General features: G+C 39.1%; 1 protein-coding gene across 1 annotated transcript; it reads right to left on the reverse strand.

Annotated features, from left to right (window-relative positions):
- Positions 1 to 5,792: 5,792 nt before the first annotated feature.
- LOC131955806 (ribosome-binding protein 1-like) lies at positions 5,793 to 9,200 on the reverse strand. Its single transcript, XM_059320083.1, has 3 exons — positions 9,057 to 9,200; positions 5,903 to 8,308; positions 5,793 to 5,810 (listed from the first exon to the last, which is right to left on the reverse strand). Exons 1-3 carry the CDS (start codon positions 9,198 to 9,200, stop codon positions 5,793 to 5,795), a joined length of 2,568 nt encoding a protein of 855 aa, XP_059176066.1.
- Between the last annotated feature and the right edge of the window lie 4,732 nt (positions 9,201 to 13,932).

Here is a 13,932-nt window from a genome sequence, read left to right on the forward strand (position 1 = left end):
AAACCCGGCATTGCCCACCCAAACCACAACCAACCAAAACCAAAACAACAAAACGCAAACATAACGCTAACACAATTACAAATACAAACGAAAACAAAAACTTAACAACAAACACAACCACACCCACAAACACCAATACAAACACAAAGAAAAAACAAACAAAAAAGCAAACGAAAACAAAAACCTAACAACAAACCCAACCACAAACACCAATACCAACAAAAAAAAAAATCAACGAAAAAAGCAAACGAAAACAAACCAAATCCAAACGCAAAACCAACCAAAAACACAAATACAAACCCAAACAAAAAAAAACACAAACAAAAACGAAAAAAGAAAGAACAAAAACGAACCAAATTAAAACGCAACCACTAACGCAAACCCACCTAAACACAAAGAAAACACTAACGCGAACATAAACGCCCGGGGCGGAATCACCTGTTTTAGCTTAATGAACGACTATAGTACCCCAACTTATTCACAGTCTTTTGCACTCACTTAAACGAACGCGCCTGTTTCAATTTAATAAACAATTTTAATACTCCAAGCTTATCCGTAAAATACCTACAACATTTGCACTTGATCAATCCCCGCTAATTATGTAATTATTTTTTTTCCCAACACCAAAACAAAGTAATTAAAAAGTAAATTATTTTCACGGAATGCAATGGTTTTATAAAGGGAAGTAATTGTGTTTTTCCTAATTTATCAAAGGGAAGTAAGTGCTATAGAACTAAATAAAGACATAATTAGAATTTTTGTAAAAGATGATATTTTTTTTTAAACTTGTGTTTAATGAACATGCCGACAATTATTACTATAATTTGAAAAATGAAAATTATTTCCCAACACTTTCAATAGTAATTTTTTAGCTCATAAATTTAGACAAATGCGCACGATAATTTTTCTAACACTTAAAATCGTACAATTCCAACGACATACAAATGCATTACATACAGAACTGAGCTTTATATATTAGATTACCCCCAACACTGTGGAAATGCGACAGTCCTCATACTGAAAGTCAATACAATGTTTGTACTAAACTCGAACACTGAGTCCTCATCTATGAAACCAGCAGTTTTACTACTTTTAGTGGTTTACTAAGGACTAGTAAGTGTTTCTTCCAGACTTTTTTTTCTCCGGGGTAGCACTTGATATTTTCGGATTTTCGGGGGGGGGGGGGGGGGGGGGACTAATTCGTAAAACTCAACTCAACAGAAAAAAAATGTAAACTATTTTAAAATAATCTTTTCAGCTAAAATTTCCGGACTCTTTTTTTTTTTACGAAAATTACTATGCTAGCTCTGTATTTAAATCCGAAAGTAGGTCAGGAGGTGAACCATTTGTATGGGTGACATCATACGTCCTTGACCCCCATCGATACGTCTGCCGGCAACGTGAAGCAAAAATTAAATCATGTATCGAGTATATTTAAAAAAACGAATCAATCAAATTGTCGCCCAGTAACCTAGTTACATAAGACCTGGGATCGAATCACGTCTGGAATACTCTGGAACGTCTGGGAATAAAAGTTTTATTTTGTGCCTAAAACAAATGTGGTAAAGACAATGGGATGCTGAGTCAGCGGTATTGACGTGGCGGGTTTGTGGGACGCTACAGTACAAGCCTTCGTGGCTGATTACAGTAGTATGGAACGTCTGTAGGAAGATGGGTGACCTCTGAGGTGTTGGCAGTAAGTTGTCTGAATGGAGTGGGAGGGGGGTCTGTAGAAAGTTGTGTGTCCTCTGTAGGGTGTGTGTGTGTGTGGGGGGGGGGGGGTTCTGTAAAGTTAAGTGACTGTGGTGTCTATAAAAAGTTGTGTGACTTCTGAAGGGGTGGGGGGGGGGAGTCTGTAGAAAATAATTGACCTCTGTGGGGTCTTTAGAAAGTTGTGTGACCTCTGTGGCATTTGCAGCAACCAATATCCATTTGATCCTTTTACTTATGTAACAACAGTGGCGTAGCGAGGTCGGGTGTCACCCGGTGCGGCACTTAATGGTGTCACCCTCCCAGAGGCGTAGCGAACCTTCCCGGCGCCCGGGTAAAAATTTTCCATTTGGCGCGCTCTCTGGGTTAACCTTTCAAATTTCGATTTGCACCCCCCCCCTCCACCCTTGTCGGGATTTGTCAAATTTGCTCTTAAAAGACTATTTAACACTCCAATTAATCACTTAATTAAGTGGAATTATCATTTTCCTCTATAAATTTTTTGCTATTTTTTGCCTTGGTGTCACCCCCCCCCTAAATGGTGTCACCAGGTGCGGTCCACAACCCCCGCCCCCATCCCTCGCTACGCCACTGTGTATCAATGCGTCCCTTTGGTCTTTTTACAAGCTTTTTGTATAATTCTATCCATGTCTCTGCCTTGTAAGAATCCACCCATCTGTTACCGTCCTTTTGATCCTTGGTCCCCAAACTCCGATGGTCCATATCTGTCCGTTGGTCCTGCATAAATATTTCTTATATGTCCTTCAGTATTGTATACATGTTCCTTGTTTAACTTTAGATTATTATTGATATGTCTCCTCTTGGTCGCTGTAGCCTATTTTATAAATGTTCACGATTAACCCTTTTATCAATCTTTAATGATCCCCATTTAATCCTCTTCGTAATGCTTCTTTACACTATTTTTTTAACACGACGTTGTTTTCAAGAAAAGTGAGATGGTCTGGGTTTTCGAGGGGGGGGGGGGGGGAAGATATTGTGGCGTCATAATCTTTTACATAAATGTATTCAAGGGCAGACAAAACACGAGTCCTCTCATGAAATCGAGATGTCTGTCACTGTCGCTAGGTTAAATGTTAGCTTGCGAAATAATGAAATACGAAGCTGAAAGAGAATACATTCATTTAAAAAAAACTAAAACAAAGGGGGGGGGGGGGGGTTTAGCAGCTAACCACAAAAACCACAGAATGTTGAAATACTTTGTTATCGGTATCAGTATCAGATGGACATATGTATAATTGAACAACAAAACTTCCATTAATTTGTTTAAAGGTCGAGCCGGTTTAGATGTCTTTAGCTAATGTTTGGTTTTGTGTTACTTAAATTACAACCTTTACGTCGGAATATAACCAAAAACAAACAAAAAAACAAACCGTAATTCTCTTGTTGAAAATGCCGGCAGGCTTGTCTGGCAACTGGTTTGAGTAAAATTTTTACTTTACAAAAGCTTCCCTGGCAACTGTAACATGACGTAAGATGGAGATTTGATTGCACCCTGTGGCCAGCTACGTGTCAAGAAGTCAGCCCAAAGTTCACCAAGTGTGCTAACGAGTGACTAGTAAATACCAGTGGCAGGTCTAACACCACACATAGTGGATAAACAGGAAGGTGACAAATTGGCTGCCGACAATAAGGCAGAGGTCTTGAATGTAATGATAATAGATAACTCTTCTTGTTCAACCCATCTTCGTTTATTGAGGCGGGACAAAAGATGCTCTAGAGTTGGCCAGTTATCAACCATTTTTCTCACCGGGTCTGTAAAGTGGTTACTTCCGGTATCGCTCGTATGATGATGTCATAGCTCTCTGAAGAGAGATGTCCAAGGGCTCAACCGATGCCATCATGCTGTTAACAATGTCCGATGTCGCCCCCCCCTCCCCCCAGGTCCAGAAATAAAACGTCCTGACTGTCGATGTCGCACAAAAAGGTCACCCAATACAGTCCGCGAAGTCAATAGCAAAACAGGGGCTGAATAGTCAATGACAGACTCCGCCAAAGATAAATCAGCAGTCCTTAAGCAGAGGCCAACTTGGCGAGTCGCGAATAAAAGACTTTATCAAACCACGAAAATACACCACGCACATGCTTTGTTAAGAGGAACTTGCGATCCAAAGTGACGCCCATATATATATATATAGGATAGGGCTCATTACACACATACGTGTCATTAAGGGTTAAATTCAAATGTTCTTTTATAGCTGGGTAAAGTGCTGACCACACTTGCCGAGCTCACTGAAACAGGTGAACTCTACTTCACCTGCCACAAAGACCGCCAGGTTTGAAAGGAGAACTCTACATCTGAGGAACATCTGACGTAGCGAGACTGAGATACTTTTAATTTTTTTTTAGCTAGTGACTCACTCTTTATCTGACGCAAATTTTAACTGCGTGAATGGAATTAAGTCCAGTTAAAATATAATGGCACTTGTAATCATTTTTTTTTTTAAATTAACAATACCATCTTGTAAAACAAAGAAACCACACGTTAAACATGACATGACATCTGGTTATCTGTTAATTTTATGGATGTCTGTCTGGGATTTCTACATCCAGTATAAATTAAAATGCTACTTATACATAGTAATTTTTAAAACAGACACGAATCTTCTCCAATAACAACATTTCTTTATTTTAACAATGCCATTTCAACAACAGAATAAAATAGAAAATTTTAATTTCGAAATAGTTTTGGCTACATGAAAAATAAAACGAAGCAAAAAAAACCTGCCAAATGAATTGTGTCTGACTAATTAGAAGTCTAACAACTAAAACAATCTGTTTTTGTGTGGTCTTGTTTGGTAGTGTATAGTCGTAGCCAGGTCAGTGGTAGTGTGGGGGGAGTGTGGGTTTAGGGTTAGTACTGTCTTGCCAATTTACTGGAAAATGGAGATGACGTCATAACCAGTCCAGAAAGGCCAATTACTCCAATAGCTCCTGTCTTTAAGAAAGTTGCCAAGTCGGAGCTTCTGGCGAGAAATACAATATATATATATATATATATATATATATATATATATATATATATATATATATATATATATATATATATATATATATATATATATATATATATATATATATATATATATATATATTCAGTTATATATAGTTATATGTAGAATACTCTCTGATTAATACATCCAGTTATACATCAGTTATTAATAAAAACATCAAAAGGGAAGCAACTACATTAAATTCAGGATATAAATTTTAAAATTACTTCCCCTTAAACTTTTTAAAACTGAATTGCACAATATTGTTTACGAATTGGCAGATTTAATAAGCTTGCTTGAGACTACACACGTAATTAGGCACATTATTATAACACAATGGGGGCTAAACGTGATTTACCACGGTGTTCTATTAGGGTGAGATATAGAGAATTTTGTATCATACTGTCTGATTTCTTCAATCAGTGCCTTCCGCAAACGTTATTCACATTCTTTTTCAAACCAATATTAGGCTTTACAGCAGAGGTTGGGGGAAAAAGGGGGGGGGGGGTTATAAGGGTTGGAGTGTAGGCTCCTATATATGTTATAGTTATAGACAATAAAAATTGGTGTTCTAAGAAACAATACAAACGTTGTATGCGGTGGGAAGGGTAAGTAAAAAGTCCTATTCCTGTGCCTCATTCAATATTTTCAGAAAATGTTCCCAGAAGTTAAGGCTAGGTTTATATTCGGCTTTAACTAGGTCGAGAGGTAACGGAGGTCAGGGGGTTGAGGGTGTTACGAAAATCTCGATCATACCTGATAGTCTTGCTGATGTATGTGGTCAAGTAGGCCATAACGCTTGGCTGGTGTTTGATGTTGCTGTGGTTTGTGGTGTGGTGGTGTGCTGCTGTCCCGTATAACAAGGCCCCGGATGTCGACTTCTCATTTGTCAACTGTTTGTATTCCGTTGCTTTGATGTGTGCGACACGTGTCATTTCCCGTCTAGCGTCATTGTCATGTGTCATTTCTCTCCTTGCGTCATTGTTACGTGTCGTTTCTCTTCTGGCGTCATTTTCACTTGTCATTTCTCGTCTAGCGCTATCACGAGTCATTTCTCTTCTTGCGTCATTGTCACGTGTCATTTCTCGCCTAGCATCATTGTCACGTGTCATTTCTTGTCTAGTGCTATCACGTGTCATTTCTCTCCTTGCTTCATTATCACGTGTTATTTCTCTTCTAACGCTATCACGTGTCATTTCTCTCCTTGCTTCATTATCACGTGCCATTTCTCTCCTAGCGTCATTGTCACGTGTCATTTCTCTTCTAGCGCTATCACGTGTCATTTCTCTCCTTAAGTCATTGTCACGTGTCATTTCTCTCCTTGCTTCATTATCACGTGTCATTTCTCGTCTAGCGCTATCACGTGTCATTTCTCTCCTTGCGTCACTGTCACGGGTCATTTCTCTCCTTGCGTCATTATCACGTGTCATTTCTCTCCTTGCGTCATTATCACGTGTCATTTCTCTCCTTGCTTCATTATCACGTGTCATTTCTCGTTTAGCGTCATTATCACGTGTCATTTCTCTCCTTGCGTCATTGTCACGTGCCATTTCTCTCCTTGCGTCATTATCACGTGTTATTTCTCTCCTTGCTTCATTATCACGTGTCATTTCTCGTTTAGCGTCATTATCACGTGTCATTTCTCTCCTTGCGACATTGTCACGTGTCATTTCTCTCCTTGCTTCATTATCACGTGTCATTTCTCTCCTAGCGTCATTGTCACGTGTCATTTCTCTCCTAGCGTCATTGTCACGTGTCATTTCTCGTCTAGCGTCATTATCACGTGTCATTTCTCTTCTAGCGCTATCACGTGTCATTTCTCTCCTTGCGTCATTGTCACGTGACATTTCTCTCCTTGCTTCATTATCACGTGTCCTTTCTCTCCTTGCGTCATTGTCACGTGTCATTTCTCTCCTTGCGTCATTATCACGTGTCATTTCTCTCCTTGCATCATTGTCACGTGTCATTTCTCTCCTTGTTTTATTATCACGTGTCATTTCTCTCCTTGCGACATTGTCATGTGTCATTTCTCTCGTTGCTTCATTATCACGTGTCATTTCTCTCCTAGCGTCATTGTCACGTGTCATTTCTCGTCTAGCGTCATTATCACGTGTCATTTCTCTTCTAGCGCTATCACGTGTCATTTCTCTCCTTGCGACATTGTCACGTGTCATTTCTCTCCTAGCGTCATTGTCACGTGTCATTTCTCTCCTAGCGTCATTGTCACGTGTCATTTCTCGTCTAGCGTCATTATCACGTGTCATTTCTCTTCTAGCGCTATCACGTGTCATTTCTCTCCTTGCGTCATTGTCACGTGTCATTTCTCTCCTTGCTTCATTATCACTTGTCATTTCTCTCCTTGCATCATTGTCACGTGTCATTTCTCTCCTTGCTTCATTATCACGTGTCATTTCTCTCCTTGCGACATTGTCACGTGTCATTTCTCGTCTAGCGCTATCACGTGTCATTTCTCTCCTTGCGTCATTGTCACGTGTCATTTCTCTCCTTGCGTCATTGTCACGTGTCATTTCTCTCCTTGCGCCATTATCACGTGTCATTTCTCTCCTTGCATCATTGTCACGTGTCATTTCTCGTCTAGCGTCATTGTCACGTGTCATTTCTCTTCTTGCGTCATTATCACGTGTCATTTCTCTCCTAGAATCATTGTCACGTGTCATTTCTCTCCTTGCATCATTACCACGTGTCATTTCACGTCTAGCGCTATCACGTGTCATTTCTCTCCTTGCGTCATTATCACGTGTCATTTCTCGTCTAGCGTCATTGTCACGTGTCATTTCTCGTCTGGCGTCATTATCACGTGTCATTTCTCTTCTAGCGCTATCACGTGTCATTTCTCTCCTTGCTTCATCATCACGTGTCATTTCTCTCCTAGCGTCATTATCACGTGTCATTTCTCTCCTAGCGTCATTATCACGTGTCATTTCTCTCCTAGCGTCATTATCACGTGTCATTTCTCTCCTTGCATCATCATCACGTGTCATTTCTCTCCTAGCGTCATTATCACGTGTCATTTCTCTCCTAGCGTCATTATCACGTGTCATTTCTCTCCTTGCGTCATTGTCACGTATCATGTCTCTCCTAGCATCATTACCACGTGTCATTTCACGTGTAGCGCTATCACGTGTCATTTCTCTCCTTGCGTCATTGTCACGTGTCATTTCTCTCCTTGCGTCCTTATCACGTGTCATTTCTCTCCTTGCTTCATTGTCACGTGTCATTTCTCTCCTTGCGTCATTGTCACGTGTCATTCCTCTCCTTGCATCATCATCACGTGTCATTTCTCTCCTAGTGTCATTATCACGTGTCATTTCTCTCCTAGCGTCATTATCACGTGTCATTTCTCTCCTAGCGTCATTGTCACGTGTCATTTCTCGTAGAGCACTGTCACGCGTCATAGCTTTATTATTATAGCGGCGATCTAAATTCAGCTGCCCTCTGATTGGTCTGTTTACATCACGTGATTCTCTGGCCGGGCCGTCATCGGAAGCGTCCGTCCTGATGGAGCAGATATTGAGGGCCGTGTCTTGCAGCTTTCTCGAGTCGTACATCACCGTCCTTGTCTCTGCCTTCAGTTGGTTGGTTTAAAATTGTATAGAAAACTTGTTTAATATTTTTATGACATGCTTCTAAATGCACCAAAAGTAAGAAGGTAAAATCTAATGTTTTTTTTTTAATAAAAGCACTGGTCGTTAATAAAATATGTAACATGGTTTAGGTAATATAACAAATTATGTAATCTAATAGGGCTTGTAAGTCTACGGTCTCGAAATCTACTAGCTAGCAAGTACGAGAACGAGAAGTTGTGACCTACTTACAAGCCCCTTTGCCGCCTCTTCAAAGCCGCTCATGAAGGGTTCGCGCTTCATTAAAATAACAAATAGAGTGTAGATTATATTTTGATTTTGATTAAAAATATAGTAAAGCATTGATTTTTCGTTAAAACAATTTTTTTAAAAAGAAAGGATGTGGCGTGAAATGGTAAAGCGGGGGGGGGGGGGGAGTTCGGAAATGCGTGTCGTTATTTGATTGCAGGGGTTGGAGAAGCGGATGAACGCAGTGTTTCTTCCAGACTTTTTTCTCCGGGGGGGGGGGGGGGGGCAGGCACTTGAAAAATTTTTTTGAGGGGGGGGGGCGGTAGACTTTCTTCGGGGGGGGGGGGGGGCAGACACTGTTAAAAGTATATATTTTCTATATCAATTATATAAATTTCATTTCGTTCGGGGGGCGGTAGAATTTTTTCAGAGATGCCTGGAAGAAACTCTGGATGAACGACCTCGGGGAAAAAAAGAACTTCCGGACATCACCTAAGCTTACCTTGCAGTCGTGCAGGTGAGCAGCGTGTGACTCCGTCATGGCCGGTACAAACTGTGCTGCGGACATCATGTGCTGTGCACGTGCGCCGTGGATGAGGATGAGCATAGAGGAGACGAGGAGGAAGAAAGAAGCTGTCTTCCTCATTCTGGGGAAATAAAGTTGTCGCCCTTATTTTTTGGGCTAGTCAAGTGAATTGAGACTTCCTAATTTGTTAAGCCAAACAGACTTCCTACTTTTATTTCTAAAAATAAGTAGGTAAATTGCCCCTAGCAGGTGCGTTACATTAAAAATGTAACCGCATCGTTTCTTCTCTCTTCTTATCAATCCCGTTCGTGCCTAAGACACATGGGGCAGATGAAGTAGAGTTCATCTGATTCATGTAAATCGGCATATGAAAGGATAGTATGGTCGGTACTATGCCCAGCCGCCTTTACTTTCCCTAACGTGAGTTAGGTACCCATCAGAGCTGGGTGGACTCAGGGAAGTTGCACTGATTTGAACCCGGATTCGAACTCAAGACTCTCGGGTTAGCAGTCTAGCTCTCTATCGCTAAGCAACGCCGTCCCATAATCGTGTTTTTTGTTTTGTTAGTTTGATCGTATTGTTTGGCAAAACCAAAAAAAATCTTCTATGACTGTGTTTAAAATCAGACAACATTTTTTCTAGATCTAGTAGTGTTTGTGATCAGAGTAAACGTTTACGAAAGCCAGAAACATGTTCGAATAATGGGACGATTGTTCGAACCCCGAAACATCATCTCGACTCCACCTAACTGAAAAGCAGGTAGCTTTTTCTGGCATATGTCGTAAATTTTTGCTGTGGAGCAGCGTTGACATGCTCACAGTAAAAGCTCCGTAGATCTGATAGTGGTATTTAAAATATGCAGAAAACTACTATAGAAAATTGTTTATCTCGATAATATCTCCATTTAAGTTACAACCTGGCTCTGCAACCGGAAATTCGTGTTGTTGTCACTACTATAAAAAAAATTGTTTATCTCGACAATATCTCCATTTGATTCTCAGTAGCAAGCCATCTCCGATAGGATTTTTGTGTATACACTTTTGTTTCATTTTATTTCATAAATTGAAAATCGGAACAGAATATTTTACAAGTTTAAATATTTGATTTTTCTAAAGTAATTTGCTTTTTTTCGAGAAACCTTATCGGTTATTGGAATAGTAGGTTTTTTTTTGTCTGTCTCTTAAAACATTGCAATTACGCTAGGTGTTTAGAGGAATCTTTGCTTGATTATTGTAACATTTTAATTTAAAAAACACCAAAAACGAGAGCTGTAAACAACATTATTTTAAAGTTCTGTGCACTGTTTCAATAGCAGTAACATACAAAGTGACTTACATAAAACAAAAATTGAATGAAAATATGTTTTACCTTTTTTGGCTTGTTTAGGTTTCTTTTAGGAATATGATATTAGAACTAAATGGGTTAAAATTCTCGTTGAAGAAATGTTAGAAAAAATCAGACTTTTAGAAATATTGTTGCCCGGATCTCAAAAACTTTGGATGTTGCACAATCTTTCACAAAATGCTTTCAGTAATGCCTAGCCCAAATAGCAGGCGCCGATCCTTCGAACAAGTTTTAAGTTTCTTTCGCGAGTTTCTTCCAGATCCTACTTTTATACTGGTCTACGCCCCCTATGACGTATGTCCCGATGATAAAATTCCCTGAAATTTCCGGCGAAGCGGAACTGACGACCGAGAGAGGGGGAAAAAATTAGTCACTTTGGAACATGTCAATAAATGCCAAGAAAGACAACTCATTTTCCGTGGCTAATTATAGACTTGAGTTGTGTGAAAGGGGCTCGATTTCGTGCTGTAGATTTGTAGATTCGATACTTGCAACGATGCAAATGTCTAATACATGTATACTTGATTTGTTGGCATATATTGGCACTTCCTATATTTTATACCTTAATTATGTCTGATAAGCCAAACAATAATTATATTAATAATTATCAGTTATAGAAATAAATGTTCACCACTTTAATAATTGGTGGATGTTTTCTGTTAAGTTTAGGGCTATGGAAAAAAAAATCCCTTAAGTAATCATTATTTAATTACATATTTGCATTTTCAGGTGTATTTTATTTTTATAAAAATTATAATTGCAATTAGATGTTTTGTATTAGATCTATGTATAAGTAAACCATCTTAAATGAATGAAAGTAGGCTGCAAGTAAGAAAGAAGTATTACTATAGTAAATCTGTATCAGTCCTCACAAGCCGATGATGAAAACTGTAATACTAAAGCGAATATGCGAGGCAAACTGACGCTATAAATTACATGTCTGAGGCAACAACAACAACAATATATATATATATATATATATATATATATATATATATATATATATATATATATATATATAGTTTAAGTGACGCAAACGGTTAAATTAGATCAAATAAGACTCGTTTATCATTTGCTCCCTTACACCGTAATGTACACAGTGTGTTGTCATCTATGTATATACTCTTCTTCTTCGTTCCCAATTGATATATATTGGACGGGATTCTCTCCAACACAATGAAGTATTACGTGTCAATTTGTTATGCGCTATATAGCCCGTTGACTCCGAATTTTCTGGATTTGCTTCCATAGCCTTTGTCCAACCAAGAACAAACAATGGATTATGGAGTTGTCTCTCCTAGATGGGTTGCTGACCTCAGCTATCGAGCCTAATCAGCCCGGTGGATCAAACTCGGGACTTTTTGGTTTAGCAACCATTAGCTTCACCGACTCGACCACGCCGACCCGCATTTATTTTTTAAAATCCTGTAAAATCTTCATTAATTTGACAAAACTGATTAATTGCGTTGGTATCTAATTGATTTAATCATCATCAGCATTACGATAAACTGTAGGCCGAACGAAGAAACTAGTTTAACAAAATAATTTTTAAAAGTAACCGCAAGAACGGAATGTGTATCTTGGAACCTTGTGAGTAAACGCCATTTAAAAAAAAACAAATTCAAACAAAGCTGTAGTAAATATCCCTTTAGATGTCATTTCTAATACCTTTTTTTTTAAATTTAGCAAACTTTTAAAAATAATTTATAATTACTAAACCTCCTCTTACTTTCTCCTCCTCCCCCCCCCCCCCATCTTTTTGTTTATCAAGCTAAAATTTGCTGACAATGAATAAAAGAACCGCATATTTCTGAGTCGATGATGTAATCGAACTTTGACCAACACCGAGTATTTCCAGATAGAATCGATACCACCTATGTGCATCTTGGCGTAGAAATTAAGCCACGGCATCGTCTTGTAAAAAAGAGATAGACGCCCCAAATCGAAACTCTAAACGAGGTAAGGTTCGACAAAACAGGACATGGAATCCGGATTGAGGCGAGGTGTAATGAGGTTAGCCTCGGAGAATGGCTCGGAGAAATTACTTAGCGTGAAATGGGCAATTTGCTTGTCTCGGAGAGCGGTAATTTGATTGGTTGATTCGGGGCGAGGGTTTGTTTTAATTGGTTGCCTCCCACGTGATGTGTGTGAGTGTGTTGAGGGGTACAACTTTGTGAATCTCTGCTGCAGATGTTGGTGTGTGTGAGAGGTGGTTGTAGTTGCAGGGTGATGTAGATGGGGGAGGGGTGAGATGGTGTGGATATTTTATGACGCTATGTTATGTCGTCACATAACTTCATCATATAATTTTACAACCTCGTCTCATCAAACAGGTCACCACACCAACCACCAACATCATGTAAACACGTAGCTCACTACATCAACTCACCATACCATGTCACCAGACCATCTCACCACATCATCTCACCACATTATGTCACCATCACCTTATTAACCCCCCCCCCCCCCCCCCAATAAACACCAACCTAGTTTAATTTAAACTACTCTAGCTGCAACCTCAGATTATTAACTCAGTCCCTGTAATCTTGGCCGTCCATCTCCTGTCGTTACACTAATTACATAGTGTGTCATGTAATAATTAAACCTGTCAGCTTAGACAGGGGCGAAACCGACTCTTTATGAAACGGATTATCAAATCTTCAAACTTACACATTTTTTTAAAATTAAAAATTTATAAGTAGCAAACAAAAACAAACAAAAAAAACTTAACTGTTCAATAAAAAAGTAAACATCACTCAATAGCAATGTCGAGTATAGTTTCAATGTAAGTTTGGCATTCATTTAAAAAAAAAAATACGGATTTAACAACAAACCCAAATCAAAGAATGCTGAAAAGAGGGAAAAAAGCCCTCTTTAAAATCTATTATAAAACAACAACAATTACTGAAATGGTTTTATAGCTTTACAAAGTGTATAACTTGCAATCTGTAAATGCTCAGAACTAATTTTTAGTACAAAATGTTATTGAATTTTTAGTTTAACTTAATACTTTGTGTAGTTGCGTATGTTAGGTTTTATGCTGATGTTGTATGATTGTGATGTACTCACATGATAAGCTTTCTTTTAAACAATTATACCACGAGTGCTGAAGTTAATGATAAGAGTCACTGCTCTTGTTCTTTGGTGAATGTGTTTTGTATGGTAGTCCTGCGACAGTCAATTCCAATTTTAACGTAAATGTTTGATGCGTTTCTGACCACTGTTGCGATCCTGTATCAGTCTTCACTCTATTTATGTTATCACCCCACCGCATGTAACCACCCCACCCCACTTTTTCACCCCACACCATATTATCACCCCCTCATGTGAGCACCACACCCCCATGTAACCACCCCAACCCATATTATCACCCCTACCCCCATGTAACCACCCCAACCCTTATTATCACCCCACCCCAATGTAACCACACCACCCCATATTATCATCCACCTCATATTATCACCCCACCCCAATGTAACCACACCACCCCATAGTATCACCCCCTCAT

Source organism: Physella acuta, unplaced genomic scaffold, assembly GCF_028476545.2.
Source record: "Physella acuta isolate Inbredline_101_S28 unplaced genomic scaffold, ASM2847654v3 ptg001105l, whole genome shotgun sequence".
Lineage (NCBI taxonomy): Eukaryota > Metazoa > Mollusca > Gastropoda > Physidae > Physella > Physella acuta.

Excerpts from the sequence above, each read along its gene's own strand:
- LOC131955806 (XM_059320083.1), bottom strand. The coding sequence starts at position 9,200 with ATGAGGAAGACAGCTTCTTTCTTCCTCCTCGTCTCCTCTATGCTCATC. Across the intron at positions 8,309-9,056 it reads CTCACCTGCACGACTGCAAG|GCAGAGACAAGGACGGTGAT; the intron begins GTAAGCTTAGGT and ends AACCAACTGAAG.